This window comes from Miscanthus floridulus, chromosome 18 (genome assembly GCF_019320115.1).
Source record: "Miscanthus floridulus cultivar M001 chromosome 18, ASM1932011v1, whole genome shotgun sequence".
Taxonomy (NCBI): domain Eukaryota; kingdom Viridiplantae; phylum Streptophyta; class Magnoliopsida; order Poales; family Poaceae; genus Miscanthus; species Miscanthus floridulus.
Window position 1 is genome coordinate 129,580,230 of NC_089597.1, and position 16,013 is coordinate 129,596,242.

The 16,013-nt window shown below is 42.4% G+C and overlaps 2 protein-coding genes across 2 annotated transcripts; both read right to left on the reverse strand.

Moving 5' to 3' along the window:
* Nucleotides 1–524: 524 nt before the first annotated feature.
* On the reverse strand, nucleotides 525–8,639 carry LOC136524662 (uncharacterized). Its single transcript, XM_066517942.1, has 6 exons — nucleotides 8,538–8,639; nucleotides 8,366–8,412; nucleotides 5,293–5,400; nucleotides 1,476–4,797; nucleotides 1,116–1,260; nucleotides 525–963 (listed from the first exon to the last, which is right to left on the reverse strand). Exons 3-6 carry the CDS (start codon nucleotides 5,302–5,304, stop codon nucleotides 960–962), a joined length of 3,483 nt encoding a protein of 1,160 aa, XP_066374039.1. The 5' UTR covers nucleotides 5,305–5,400; nucleotides 8,366–8,412; nucleotides 8,538–8,639; the 3' UTR covers nucleotides 525–959.
* Nucleotides 8,640–9,497: 858 nt separating this feature from the next.
* On the reverse strand, nucleotides 9,498–13,459 carry LOC136524663 (uncharacterized). The gene is made up of 3 exons (XM_066517943.1): nucleotides 13,316–13,459; nucleotides 11,258–11,740; nucleotides 9,498–9,545 (listed from the first exon to the last, which is right to left on the reverse strand). Exons 1-3 carry the CDS (start codon nucleotides 13,457–13,459, stop codon nucleotides 9,498–9,500), a joined length of 675 nt encoding a protein of 224 aa, XP_066374040.1.
* Nucleotides 13,460–16,013: the final 2,554 nt, after the last annotated feature.

Here is a 16,013-nt window from a genome sequence, read left to right on the forward strand (position 1 = left end):
CCGTTGGGCAGGGACCTTTAGTCCCGATTGGATCCACCAACCGGGACTAAAGGTATCTCTAGTCCCGGGCGCAAAAAATCCCGGGACTAGAGCCCATTTTGGCCGAGGATCAAAGATCTGTTCTCTACTAGTGATACATATCTATGCATGTAAAAAAATTCTACCAAATATTTTTTTGAAAGAAAACTAAATCTCACTGGACCTCATATTTAGGATGTTAATTAGTTGGATGCCAGAAATGTGGTAGCTGTAATCCTCCTATTAACTAAAAAAAGGGAGCTAAATGATCATTTAGCTCATTTAATCATGTTTAACTTGATTCTATTTAGACCATTTAAACGGCTTTTAATGGTTTAAACCGTCCAACCATTTAATTCGCCGTTAATTACGGCCTAACGACACGGGTGGCCTTTGATTACCGTTTAAAACGCTGTTTAAACAGACTACTAAACGGCAGTTTAGGTAAACAGTGGAATTAACTTGTACACCTTGCATTGCACCATATATAGAATAATGGCAAACAACGTACTCAATCATTTTCATGGTTTCCATACATAGTAAGTGAAGGAACAATAATCCTTGACAAATCACTCACGCACAGCTAGCAGCAGCAGCAGCAATCCCGGCCTATACGGGGATCAGATTTCTGCTGTGCACCCATCAGTTGATGTGCTCTTGCTGCTGAAGCAGATCACACACAAGGTAGCTTAGCATCCATGTCAGACACACACACTCAAGCAGCAGCAGAAAAACAAGCAGGCAAGTGTTTGGAATTAACTATAGGCGAATCGTCATCACCTTATTACAAATATAAACATCAAGACGTAGAAACCAGCAGTAGTGAGCGGTAGAAACCAAGCACGCACAAAGCTCATACTTGACGGAAGAAAACTTAGTAGCGGTCCATATGCAATGCATCTCTGCGATCGATCAGCTTCCCTGAAAGCTCGGCCGGGTTACTACCTGTAGGCAGAAATTGGAATACTGTCAGGCGATCGAGCCAGTGAAGGATGCCAGCGACACACACACACAAATTTGAAGGGAAGTAACAGTACTGGTACGTACTCCAAATTTAGCTAGAAGAGGCTTAGCTAATCAAGTAAGTAATCAGTCACCTGAGGACGGAGGCTCTGTGCAGGGTCTTCTTGTAGTATGATGAGTGGGTGGGCTTGTAATGGGACGGGTGGTGATCAGCTTTTTCCCCATCCCACTCAAGGCTATCCCACCATTCCTTCTCGCAGTCCACCTCGGGTACTGACACTAAGGATGAAAACGGTCAGAAACAGTATTACAATATAGAAAACGGAAGCAGTCGGTTCGGAATATTTCTACATTTTAGCAATTAAATAGTACAAAAAATGATTGAAAATGGTTGTGAAACCAATTGAAAATGATAAATTTTTATGTTTGGCGAAATTCGGAAACGGTATCATAATATAGAAAACGAAAACGGCCGGTTCGGAATATTTCCGTACCGTTTTCATCCTTAACTGACACTGCAGGGCTGCGACGAACAACGGCTGGCAGGTGCTTGAGGCCCCAGCAGCCCCTGATTCTCACGATCTCAAGGTTGGGTGCGAACATCATGCGCCCGCATATGCGCCGCAGCATGGACAACTCATGCAAGTGGATGCGCCGAAGGCTAGGAAAGCTTCTGGGCTTGATGATCTGTTGCTGCTCCGATTCTGCAGGGTCCAACAATGGAAACACCTCCCTGAGGTCACCGCAGCAAATGATCTCGAGGGTTTCCAAGCTATAGCATCCACGGTTATTAGACGGGCACAGGGGGAGCACATGTAGGAGCCTGGGGCAGTTTTCTAGGTGTAAGAACACCAGGTCATTGAATGACCAATATCCAGGCCGAAACGACGACATGCTCCAGTCCCAGATGTATCGGGCCTTTGGGAGTTGGGATGCCCAGAACGCCTTCAAAACCGCAAACACATTGAACCTGCCGCCAATTCGTGGACCACTGAAAACGGTGCCTTGTAAGTTTGGGCACCTCTCCAGCCGACACCACCATAGACTGCCCCAACCCAAATCTATCGCAGAAGGTGATGTATGGCCTGGGATGCAGGTGACAAACAAGCTGTCATGCAAGTACAGAGTCCTGGCTTTGTCATGCACAAAATCCGGCAAAGTCGTCGTAGCAGCAACATTATTGGTTTCTTCTTGCGGCAATCCTGTCCGGAGCTCATCCTCTTGTATGCTGATATAGCAATGGACCCATGAGTTACTAAAAGGAATGGGTGGGCATGGCCACATCGATGTGATTGCTGGGGCACCACCAACACCAGCATCTTCGAATGTGGTGGGAATGGGAATGATGTTGTCTCCATCTCCATATAAGCAGGTACTACCAGTTGGCTTCTGCCGCCGCAGGCTGCTTACAACTGGTACTTGTTCACCGCAGCTACCCCTGCCTTGACTGGAGCCTTTGCAGCCACCATCAACACCTGTACTGCGACTGCTAGCATAAGCTCCTTTAGATGAAATCTCTACGTGTAAATATTTGGCAATTCCAACATGCAAGAGCGACCTAAGAAGCCTTGCATCCCCTAGGAAGATGTAGACATGAAAGTTGGTGGGTGCCCGTCGTCCACTGCACGGCTCTATTGTTGTTGTTGTTGAAGATGGTGGTGGCAACCCCACACTTTCATCGTCATCACTGTCCTCTATTGTTGGTGGGTACCCCACACTTTCATCGTCATCACTGTCCTCTATTGTTAGTGGGTACCCCACACTTTCATCGTCATCACTGTCCTCTATTGTTGGTGGGTACCCCACACTTTCATGGTCATCACTGTCCTCTATTGTTGTCTGGGTGGTGTCCATGCGCAGCACCTCTAGTTCTAGCTTATTATTGCCTTCCTGAGGCCATAGTATTGCACAGAGCTTCTCACATCCCATTAAGAAGAGCCGCCTCAAGCGTGAGGCTTGGATTGCACTGAGGTCGAGGGTTTTCACCGCTGTACCTGACAAGTCCAGCTCTAGGAGGTTCCTAAACAATCCTCTCAGCAGCAGAGTCTCAAATTTGGCACATGCTCGGAAGGAGAAGCTCTTCATCTTTGTGTCAGCATAGCCGCAGGTGAAGCTAAATGACTCTAGAGACGGAGGTAGGGCGTCATGGCCAAGTTTCTCCATCTCAGCACAACCATCAAGGATGATCGTCTTGAGGCTTGAAGTTGACAGGTCCGGGAAGAATAATGCTGCTACCACCGATGATGGCACGCCAGGCTCGGATGTCACTTGAGGCTTGCTACGGTTGAGCAGCCAGTAGCTGTTGCTCTTGACACCAAAATGACGGTGGTGTAGTTGGCTTATGCTCCAGTTCTTGACTCCCTTCACGCTCAACTCCCTCAGTTCAGTCATTAGGTCCATCATTTCTTTTGATAGCAACCAATACCAATCTGTGTAACTTAGATCCAGCACCCATAGCTTCCGAAAACAAGCACCACTGTCATGGTTGTTGTGTTCATGATGCTCCTCGTCACCACCATGGTTTGACGACATGTCCTTATTTTTGCAATGGTCAAGCAAAAGGAATCTTAGGTTGCTGCAGCTAAGGAAAGGAGGCCGTGAAAAACTGAATGTACAGTAGGACAGATGTATCACACTCAGCAGCATGCTCCTATCTGAATGATCGAATATGCCAGCTTCTAGTGTTGTTGTAGCATTGTTGTTGTCAACCAATGGTCCAGCTCCAGCCCCTGAACAGAAAAAGGATGTCACCTGAGGTGGCACTTGTGCTACTGCTATGTCATAGTGCTTGCCTTCCTTTTCCTTGTGATGCTGTTGATAATGTACATTTTTTCGGTTGGCTGAAACCCAACGGTCACAACACTCCCACTGTTTACAACACAATCCAATGACATCACGGATGTTCACCACCCAAATCGGATGCCAATCTATCTGCAAGTTCATGTTCCTATGCAGGGCATCAGCAATCTCCCATGCTGATCTGTTTCCATTATTGGTGGTCTGTGTCTGTATGATCCCATCGCACACCCAGTAGTTGGCTGCATGGGTGGTCCAGTCAATGCCATAGTTTTCGCCTCTCATCAGCACCGTATACAAGAAGCACTCCATGGCAATCTTAGGGCTCAAGTCTGGTTCAGGCATACCAATGTAACTGGTTACCTCCATAGCCTCTGCGTGTAGGAGAGACACCAATCTATCAAATATCAAGTCACTAGACAAATCAGCACTTATAGCAAAATCACTCATCCCAGCTAACTTCTTCACATCCTCATCTTGTATGCCATGAAGGCGGAACCTGCCGCGGGAAGTCCAAAGCACCCTCTTGCCTAAAAGCCCTATTACAGGGACACCACACTCTGACAAATCAATGTACTCGCCGCTCCCATTATGGAAGACCACCAGGAATCTGTGGTTATATAGATTGTCCATGATTGCCTTCGTGACAAGTGGTATCACGCCTCTAGCACTCTCCTCCACCCCATCAAAATTATCCGCCTCATCATAATGGTCGAAGATGGCCATCATATGCTGGGGAAGCTGCAGCTCCTCTGCAATTGCCTTCTGCAAAGCTCTCTTGCTTTGCCACAGTGAGCAATCAATGTGGATGATTTTGTCCAAGCCTGTTGTCAACCCAGTAGTAGACCCTCGTGATGATGATGATCTAAGTCGCTTGACAATTGCTTTAAGGACGGCGGATGCCCCCAATCCAAACCAGCCATCAAAGTATGCCAAGCTTCTTCCCATGCCGGTACCCTCAAGGAAACTAATTATCTCCGTTGCTGCATCAGCGATGCTATCTGCCTTGATCAAGATCTCCTGAAATGGTGGTCAATACCAATTAATTAGACAAGTCTAGCATACATGTCCTATGTCATATGTTATTAACCACAGTGATCAATTACACAGCCTTCACATGTCAAATAAATATTATAAATACTTAAATATACATTTAGATAGATGGAGGAATATTCTTTATATATTGCCAGCATTAAGCAAACATTCAAACTCAGTGTCTGCTAACAATGAAATCTCTTTTAGAAAATGTATATATGTAAGAAAAAAACTGATTTGGTTTTAATTTACACATGCAAAAGAGCATCAATGGATTCATGTACTATTAAAATTAAGTGATTCAATAAGTATGCTAAAAAATACAGCTGATAAATATATAAATATTTAATTTGTGTGTAATTCTATGTGTAAAAGCCGTACAATATGAGTTGAGTGCGCATTGTATTTGTATGGTCACCGAGTGATCATTCTCATTTCAAGTTACAAAGGAAGATCGGAAGTCACTCATCTATGGTTTACCTCTGCTGGCATGATGAATCAACTTGTTGCCCGGCCGGTTCTCAAGCTATCTAGCTCTTGCTTAATTGTAAGTTATGCATCCAACTCCAGATTTTGAACGCAAACACCCTACATATAGGTAGCATCAGTTAACCTCCAGAGGTAAGAGGTAGCATAAATAGTGTATCAACGATAGGTAGAAAAGCCAACAGCTAGAAAAGCATCTTGGCAAACGATGACCAGGAACATTCCCTCTTGGCACATGTGACTGTGCGTCCAGTGCTAGTACATGTGCAACCTTGTATGACCCACACGTGCCATACACCACATGTATGCACCCCTTACCTGCAAGTGACCGTGTCCATGAAGGTGAGCTTGATACCATTTGTAACACCGTGAGTCCAAAATGGCTTAGATCCAGTATGCACAGAGTGAACTACAGACACTACTATCAACCCACTTATGCTCTCGTACTTGCTTCACATAAAAGGGTTAACCCAGGGTTGGAGACAACATGAACTCTAGAAGCCCCCAAGTGTTGTTGTGGACTGGGGTTGGGGAACAACACGAGGTGTGCATGTTTGAGTTTGTTCTCATGTGAGGCAACACACAAGTTGATGCAGCAAGTTTTCTCAATGGATGCCAAGGTGGATGGCCGTTTGGATATTGGGCCAAACCAATTCTCGGTAGGGAAGTTTATTGCTACAATGTCAGTGAAGAAATTCTTATTAGAATCCCCATGCTCCTCTACCACTATGCTACGATTGTCGAATGAGATCAATGATCAGCGGATGATGTCCTCCCATGCTTTTATAGATGGGAACTCAATCAATATTGCATCAGACAATGAGGGACAAAAGGTGCACGAGAGGGGGGGGGGGGGGGGGGTGGCAAGCATGCTAGACCACCGCACTGAGGATCTACATCATGGCACCAGCAAGTACGAAACTTTAGCACAATCTTAGAAATGGTCTTGTTGGAGATGTACAATCTCATGGTGGAAGCTCAACTATGTGGGGACTGTAGTAGGGACAACAACAAAGGCTAAATAGTCTGATCAAAGTCGGTGGAGGTGTTGTCCAGGTCATCCTCATCTGCCCCGTACATGGTATCACAATAGGCAATGGCCCCAGTGCGTTGTTGGCGCGACATCTAATGTTAGGGGTTGGACCTATATATACCCTATTATCTAGCCATTTGGTGATGCTACTGAGGCTCAAGCAGGGTGGATAATGAGTCAACTGCACTTTTTTTTCTTCAAAATTGACATAATCTTATTTATCATAGTCCCCTAAATTGTTTGATACCCAACTTGAAACTGAGCTTAAAGAGCAGAGCCTAACTAGCTAAGCCAAAGTAAAAAATGACTCAAAATAAACTCATTTTGGTTTTAAAAGAAAAACGAATTTAGTCAGAGCAATTTTGAAATGTGCCACTGAGCCAGCTCACACACACATGCACACACATTTGAGAGACACATCTAAGCTACCAAAGTGCTAAAAATAAGATCCAATGCTATTAGCACAAGATTAGAACTTGCTTGTGCTAGTTAAGGTCTAGTGTGCATCTTTCTAGGTGATCAACCTAGAGAGGAATAAGTGGATGAGTCACACCTATTGTTTTTTATGTGTATTGACACCTAGACAGCTTGACAATGGTTTGTTCTTGCAAAACCCTCCCTGAGATTTTGGAGTCGACGCAAGCATCTGTACATAGTGTTGGGAGGCCCATGCGCTAGAGTGGTGATGAATTTCCCTCAAGTGAAGATAGCTAGGAGAGCTCTTGGTAAGGCCTAGTGGGAGACTCACCCTTCTGACATGGACTAGGGGTGAGTGGCAACTCAATGATACCACGGAAGTACATCAACCCATGTGCCAAGTTTGCGTTCTCTACCTTTATGTTTATTTGAGGAATTTTCCTATATGACATTGGCTAAAACTTGTATCCCTGATCTTCTGCCTAAAAAAACTCAAATCCTGTCAATAACACTATCCATAAATTTTAATCTCTTTTATGCCATTAGTGATCATATTCCAATAGTCTTAGCTAATAGACATAAAAAAGACCAATTTGCTTGTCCTCTCGGTTGTCACATTTTTTTAAAAAAAAAGGTTGTTATGTGACGATTGGTTCGATCCATGTTACCTATTGGGTCAATTGGTTCCAGGCCTATCTACCAATTTTAGACTTGAGACCAGCCCCTGTGACCTTTTGGCCTTACTTTTGAGGGTTGGGTCAACTACCCAATGGATCGACCCGGCCTATTTTCATCCCTACCACATGATGTAGATTATTGTACTAGTATGCAACCTTGGAACTTTAGAATGATCTATTCACTTGAGACCTAGGTACATGTGAGGAGTGTCCAATAGGCTTATCCTCCACAATCATGATCACACTCGCAGCCGAGTAGTAGCACGAGCGCAGCCAGCTAGCGCACCACGAAGTAGCACCTAGAAACCACGCGGCCCACATCGCCCACATACTAAGCAACCCACATAGCTAAGCCCAGCAGCCCACACCACCGGTTCCTTGACCACTTCCTTTTTCATTGAGCAGTCGATTTGCTCATTGTTGACCACCTTTACGTTTTGGGAATGACTAGTGGGAGCAATACTGAAATCTAGATGTTTATACGCTTACTTAGGCAATTACCTTGGTATGGAAGGGATTACAGTTTAACACCAATGGCATATATGAGAATCATGTTTTTTAGGTGGCAGATAAGGGATTTATGTTTATGCCAATGGCATGTAAGGGATTTTTTCTTTATGATTCTGCATTTATTTGTGGCACTTAATTATCATATTTAAACACTCACATAATTTCATTGCAAGTGCTTATCTTGTAATTAGAGAAGTAGACACACATAAGTCTAGAACACATTTAGATAAAAATTAATTGTGTAGGTTTTCATATATGCAAAGTGTAGAGCCAAGCTAAACTTTGTAGCAGTATGTTGTTGGTCTATAGTTTCCAAACTATTAGCATGTATCTATATGGAAGGGGAAAAAGAGGCACCCTTCGAAGCATGATATGAATTCTTCTGTATAAAAAGCACCAGCAAATTAACAAGCAGCTCCAGAAATCTTACCCATCTTTGCACCTCCAGAAGGATCTCCACCGACAACAACACGAGTTCTATCCCATACAAGAACACGCATGTTAATCCATATAGCTAGATATCTATTCTTGAGAGAATTAAACAAAAAAGTACAACTAATAATTGACATAAAAAAGCATAGAAATCCCAAGAATATTGGTACCTGGGCCTGGCAGCTAGCTAGGTGCTAGGTATTCATTGTTGTATTGAGAAAACAACAGAAACTCTCTCTCCCCAGAGAGAATGTGGTGTGCTAACTGTCAAGGCAAGCTATGTTGCAGGTTTGCAATGATCCTTTCGATCTTTGGCTGCTTTCAGAAAAGAACATATGCATTGCTCTCTGCTCTCTGTTGCGCTTTGCTTGAGGCTGGAGATACAGAATAAAGATGGAAGGAATCTTTTTTTAGATAATACTGTAGCATGGGAGGGAACTGTCGTCCAGATAAATAAAGTAGCAGCTCTCTGCTCTTCTACGAGATACGTTTATCAGTTTCAGATGGATCGGAACACAGTAGTCTTGCAGCAAACATTACATTTTAGTCACAACAAGGATGTATTTTTGCTGTAACACGAGGGACAAAGTGGGCAAAGTAGTAGTGTTAATATATAAATGAATTAAAGAACGATTTTTATACAAAAGGAAAAAAAAAACAAATTTACTCAACACGTCCAGCCATTTTACAATAGTAGGATTTTTTTTTCTTTCACTATTGATAACAATGGCAAATGGCAAACTCACGCTTGAAAGAAGATGTACAGACATCAAGACGGACAAGTCTCTATTTGAAGATGCATCTATTTCTTGTGTTCTAAATGCACCATCCATAATAATAATGACCTGCATGTAAACGGTTGAGCAAGGGGTCGTTTGAAAGATTCTAGCAACAGTTTCCAATAAAGCTTCCCAATCTATGATTTTTGGCAAGAATAGAAAAAACCCATCTCCAAGAGTTCCCAATCCCAGCTCCCAATCCTTGGGTGATTTGAAGTTAATGGGATGGGTTTCTGGCGTCGCTGTTTAAAAGGGTGTTCTGCTGCTGCTGCTGCTTATCCTATTTACCAATCAATGCATGATGAAAAACAATAGTTACCCGGCAGGACTATAGTCTGGTCTTGTTGAAAGTTATGGGGCCACTCTTCCAGTCCCAAAACCACAGGCTTCCATTATCCCCTGCACAAAAACAAAAGGAAAAACTTCAAAACACAAAGTAAGAGGGCGATGGCGGCCGCGCGAAGAGGTCCAGCGACTTCAGGCTCAGATTCTTCAAAAACTGTGGCTTGACCGGCAATCCACCCACCGCCGCCGCCGCCATCGCCGCCCGCCCGCCGCCGGTCCGCTCCCAGCACATGTGCTAGTATGTTTCTCTCTTTTGATTTGATGGGCTTGGAGAATAAGCGCGTGTTCAGTTGCGTGAAGTTTGGATTTTGGGCTACTGCAGTACTTTCGTTTTTATTTAGCAATTAGTGTTCAATTATAGACTAATTAGGCTCAAAACGTTCGTCTCGTAATTTTCAACCAAATGGTGTAATTAGTTTTTTTTCGTCTACATTTAATGCTCTATGCACGTATCGCAAGATTCGATGTGATGGATACCATAGCACTTTTTTTGAGAATTTAGAGTTCAACTAAACATGCTCTAAGTTATTGGATTCCTAAGTTATTGGATTCCTAAGTTATTTCCTCCTTTGCAAGAAGACCATGACAGTTGCTGGGCAGCGATTGCCGGGTCGAGATAACTTTGCTGGGCCGGCTCAACAAATGTGAAGTCCACTCGCAAATCGAAGTCCAATTTCTAAAAAAGAAAAAAAAAGCTATAAATAAATTGAACAAAAAGATTACTACTGTGCTTTACTAGCACCTGCCGTAGTGCCGTTGCAGCGTTGCTGCAACGTTTTGAACATTGAGGTCAAAGACCAATGCAGGCCGGTAAACTTGTTGGCTTTCCTCAATAAATAAATAAATAAATAATAGTCAACTTGTTGGTATTTGAGAATGGTCGTCGATATGATAAACATGTCATCATTTTTACACGGATAAAAAAAGCTCTGAACGCATGTGCTGGCTGCGAGAGCGGAGGGATAGAAAACAAGTACCAGAAATACCCTTTTCGTATTCTTTAGTAAGACAGATTATTATTTTTAGCTTGTTTGATATACATGGCTAATTACTAGTTCGGACTAAAAAATTAACCTAAGTTAGCTATCTTTAGCTAGTTAATAGTTGACTAATAACTATAGGCAAATTAGCCCACATATTAGCCCTTATATTTGGATACACTAGAGTTAGTTTTGACTAACTTTTAGCTAGCAAGCAATTAGCTTTTGGTATCAAACATGCTCTTATTTTGTTGTGATATATATATAGGACGCTACATTCAGTGGTGAATCTAGGATTTTTTTCTTAGGGTATGCCGTCAAAAAATTTTCATATACAATTCGGTAAATCTATTTCAGCAATTCGGTAATAATTGTAAAATTGACAACATGATTCGGTATATATACACTAAATAACACAATAAGGCTTAAATTCATGGATTAAGTTCAAACCATCCACTAAGTATAGTATAAATAGTTCAAAAGCCATATCAATAATTGAAATATGGCATAAAAGAGAACCAGAGACTTACAATGCTATTTTTGTGACTATTTTATTCGACGCTTTCGAAGGGACATAAATATATTGATTATATCATCTTCATCGACTTCAAAGAAAATATCCCGCTCAATGAAAGTGACTAGACAGTCATCTAGAAGACTATCTCCCATCTTATTTTTTAACTTTGTTTTCACAAAAACCATTGCAGAAAATACTCTTTCAACACTTGCCGTTGCCACAGGTAGAAGCAATACCAATTTGAGGAGCTCATAAACCATATCATATACTTTGTGCCTCTTTGTTTCAACAAGCTTATCTGAGAGATCAACAATATTATCTAGACCTTTGAAGCTATCATCATGTCTCATGTCATCAATATAATTATCTAGCTGCAACTCAAGTTTAAGCAAATTATTATTTGAGAACTCATTTGGGTAGAACTCAGCTAGTCTACGTAGCTTCTGTGCATCAAAAGAAGCAAATGACTTGGAAGGACTGAAGGCCGACATACAAGATAACAACTCCATATTAATCTCATCAAACCGATTATCAAGTTTTTGACTTATTTGATCAATGACACCAATATATACTTCTCTTCTAAAGTGGTCATCATTGGTTTGCTTTTGGGCACGAGCTTTCCTTGCTGATTTTCCATAAGGAACATAATCATCATCCATAGCAGGAACTTCAACACCATGTTTATAGCAAAATGAAGTGACCTTCTCAAGAAAATTATCCCAACCATCAGACCTCAATTTTTGCATTCTTTTCTTTGCCACATTAACAAGTGATATTGCATTAAGAATATCTTAGTCCCTTCTTTGCAAACACTCAGATAACTCATTTGTATATCCAAGAATAACATACATTAAGTGTGCAAAGAAAACAAACTCAAAGTTCTCAAACGCTCCGGTCACAAAATGTATTTTGGTCCAATCATCCTTATATGCAGGATCATCCCCAAGATCAACCAGTACATCATGGATTGCTTCATACATAGTAATGATGCTGCATACAGTTTTGTAATGAGATCCCCATCGAGTATCTCTAGGCCTAGGCAAACCCATCTCTTGATGTAATCCAGTTTCAGATTCAATTTCACCACAGTTAAGTGCTTTCTTAACATTCTCAAGCCTAGCATTTCTAAGCATGTCATGACGCTTACATAAAACTCCAACAATATTCAACAAGATAGATATTTGATCAAAAAAAGTCTTGCAATCAGTATTTCTCTTGGCAACAGCAACAAGAACCAATTGGAGTTGATGAGCAAAACAATGAATATAATAAGTAGAAGGTGATTCTTGCATGATCAATGTTTTCAACCCTTTAATATCTCCTTTCATGTTGCTACCCCCATCATATCATTGACCACGGATTTGAGTCATAGTCAAGCCATGACTAACAAGTAAAGCTTCAATTGCATCCTTAAGTGATAAAGAGGTAGTATCATCTACATGAACAACTCCAATAAAATGCTCACATGGCCTTCCCAATTTATCAACATAACGTAAGCAAAGAGCTAGTTGTTCTTTATGTGATATATCACTAGACTCGTCAGCTAAAATTGCATAGGGCTCATCACCAAGTTCTTCAATTATTTTTTTTCTAGTTTCTAGGGCACAACAGTGAATAATTTGCTTTTGTATGTCTGGTCTAGTTAAGGTACAGTTACCTAGAGCATTGTCCAAAACATACTTCTTCACTTCTTCACTATTTTCGGCAAGAAATTTCAAAAGTTCAATGAAGTTCCCTCTGTTGCTAGATTCTTCACTTTCATCATGTCCATGAAACGCCAACCCTTGATGCAAAAGAAACTTGATACACCTAAGTGAATAAGTCAACCTTTTCTTATAAAGATGAAGATCCTCATCACTCCACTTGTCAATATTATAATCAATTGCTATCTTGGGATTTGTAAAGCCAATGTATCTCTCTTGAGCTGCAATATGTGCCTTAGAACCCATATGTTTGTGAAGTGCTTTCTCTCCTATATTCCAATTCTTACAGCCATCAATAGTAAATGTGTCTGACCCAGTACCCTTCTTGAACAAATAGCATATGAAGCAAAACGTAGCATCCTTCTTAATACTATACTCAAGCCAATCATTATTATACATCCAACAATAGTTGAATCCCCAATCCCTGTCTGAAATCTTTTTTTTTAGAAAATCATGTGCAAAAGGTTTGAATGGACCTTTAATAATATATGCTCTTCGAATTGCATCTTGATCATTAACATGATATTTTAGAATAGGATGTCTTTCACCTGGATCATGTGGAAGGCGATTGGTGTCATAAACTCGTGGCAGTGAAGACGGTTCTGGCGGTGGCATAGGATTTACAATTTTCTCAACTACTCTCTCATGAATCTGCTCTTCCACCACAGGTTCAATCGGATCAGGATTAGAAGTAGCAGCAACTGTCGCAGCCTTCTTCTTTGCTGCATGCTTCTGAAAAAGAGATGCAATGTCCCCATTTTTCTTCATAACTGCATAAATATTACAAAGAACACAATGCCAAATAATTAAATAAATTGCGCTTGCACGATTGAACTCTCAGATGCGATTATGGATCACTCATATGATATGAGTACTGAACAAAAGATCAATCAAGATCGACTCTGATGTTGAGAAAAATCCTCCACCTCGCCGCGTGATAGATGATTCTATAATTTTAGTGCTAAACAATTAGCAATTAAAGTACACATGAATTTTTTTTAAAAAGCCAAAGAACAAAGATTGAATCTCATCAGAACAATTGTGATCACAAATTCGCAGACTATTAGATTGAGTAGGAGAGTGAAGGAGAAGCAGCAGCAGGATCGTCCGTCCTATGTACGACGACCGAGGATGGAGATGAGTCGCGCTGCTGTGGATGACATCATCTGCCGCCTCCTGCTCTAGGACACGCGGCGCAGCCGCCAGGCAGGGAACAAGCAGGCGCAGCTGGGCGAGGGTGAGAACGAGATCTGCAGCCTGTGCGCTGCCGCCAAGGACATGTTCATGCGACAGCCCAACCTGGTGGACCTGGACGAGTGGACGTGTTCATGCGGTAGCCCACGCAGCCCAATCTCGTTTTTTCTTTGTCTGACATAAAAGCTCGTGCGGCTCCATCCAGCTCTGCGGCGACGTGCACTTACGTGAACCCCTTCTTTATCTTTGCTGCGTGGGCCACGTGGGGACTGGCGTCTGGTGCCTCAGCCCTCAAGCGGACCTTTCGACTTTCGTGGTGGCGTGATGCGCTTCCAAGTAAGTTTTTTTTCTTTTACATAAATGCAAATGCAAATACGTATACAAATACAATATATAATAGTATATTCATCCGTGCCACAGGGTATGCCAGTGCATACCTAGCATACCCTGTGCCTCCACCACTGGCTACATTAGTATCAAGGCAGAGCAAGATAAGCCTAAGCAGAAGGCAATAAGCGATGTGGCTAGGAGAGCGCAACGACCAAAACAAAGAGGTGCGTTGGATGGGTAATTAATCTACCATGATGGTGTCTTAGGTCAGTATCAGTGGGGGTTTTATGTCCCAGTTTTCAACACACCCATATTTTGAAAAGAGTGCAGAAGAGTTTTGTCGGTGCGAAAAGTGACCAACATGTAAATATTTGTAGTTTTGCCGTACGTTGTGACCGAATGTGGCCTAGCACTCAATGACACAGGGTTTATACTGGTTCAGGCGACATGCCCTACATCCAGTTTCAGTCGGTCGGTGACTTTATTCCTAAGCCTAGGTGCTCGAAGTTTACTGTGGGGTTACAAACGAGAGGGAGTAAGATGGGGGTGCAAGAGGTCCAGTCGGACTCTGGACCGAAGGGTCGAGAGAGACGGGAGCTCTTACGTACGCTAAGTATTTGAGCGTGTAAAGGTTTAAAATAGTGGGCTATTGCAAATAGCGGCATCTTTTTTTAGAAGCTATAAAGCTATAGCACAACTATAGCGGAGCTATGACAGATACGGTTTTTAAGAAAACCATAAAAATCAAGTAATTATTTCATAAAAACACAAGAATCATGAAAATTCCTGAACACAAATATGTTTTCAAGGCTTTAGGAGTCTAGGGAATATTATTTAATATGACATTATAGCACAATTTGTGAGACTCAAGTGTTCAATTTTCTAAAAGATCAACTTAACAGCAAAAGATAAATATATAATAAGTAGATTGTCACTCTAAAAGCTAAAGTTAAAATAGCAACGCTATTTTAGAGTTACAGCTAATCAATTTAGCGACGTTAAAGCATAATATAGTGGTTATAAATGACATAGCAGAAAAATAGAAATAGCGTAGCGGGAGCTCTCTCTAGAGGCTATAGCGGCGCTATAGCGTTGCTATAGCCCGCTATTTAAATCCATGCTCTGTTGGAATTGTTCGAATCGTAGGTTGTTCGACTCTGTGAATCGATCGTCCTCCCTTTTGGAGGGAGCGCATCCCCTTTTATAGATGAAGGGGACGGCTTTACAAGAGAGAGTGTGAGAGAAAGAGTGTGTGTGTGCTATCTAGTCTTGTTGCCCATGCCGTCGGGTATAAGGCGGTTTATCAACGGCCACAACGCTGTTGATGTCTGATCCATGTGGTAGGTTCCATCGTCTTCTTCTGGTATGGAAGATGTTGGCGCCTACCATACTGTAGGATAAATATCGGCGTCCACAACATTATTCATGTTTTGACATGTCTGGAAGGTTGCGGTGCATCCTCCTGACATGGCCTGACAGTACTGTCCTGCAGATGTGCAGGGTACGGCCTTTGATATTACATTTGACTGGAGCGCCCTGCCTTACTTGCTCTATCCTCTTTCTAGGTCTTCACCGAGCGGGCGTCCCCGGTCGGTCGTTTTCCAGTCGGCTTCGGCCTCCCGGTTGGAGAAGAGCTGTAAGCAGAGGTTCGATGTACTCTCGGTCGGTGAAGCGAGCACCAGAGTCAGAGGCAATCTAGAGCGACGGAAGCGTCATTTTTTCTTGGCCAGGCCTTCCGGTCGGAGAGGCAGGCCAGAGTCGGAAGCGAGTGTCGTTCCTTCTTGGCCACGCCTTTCGG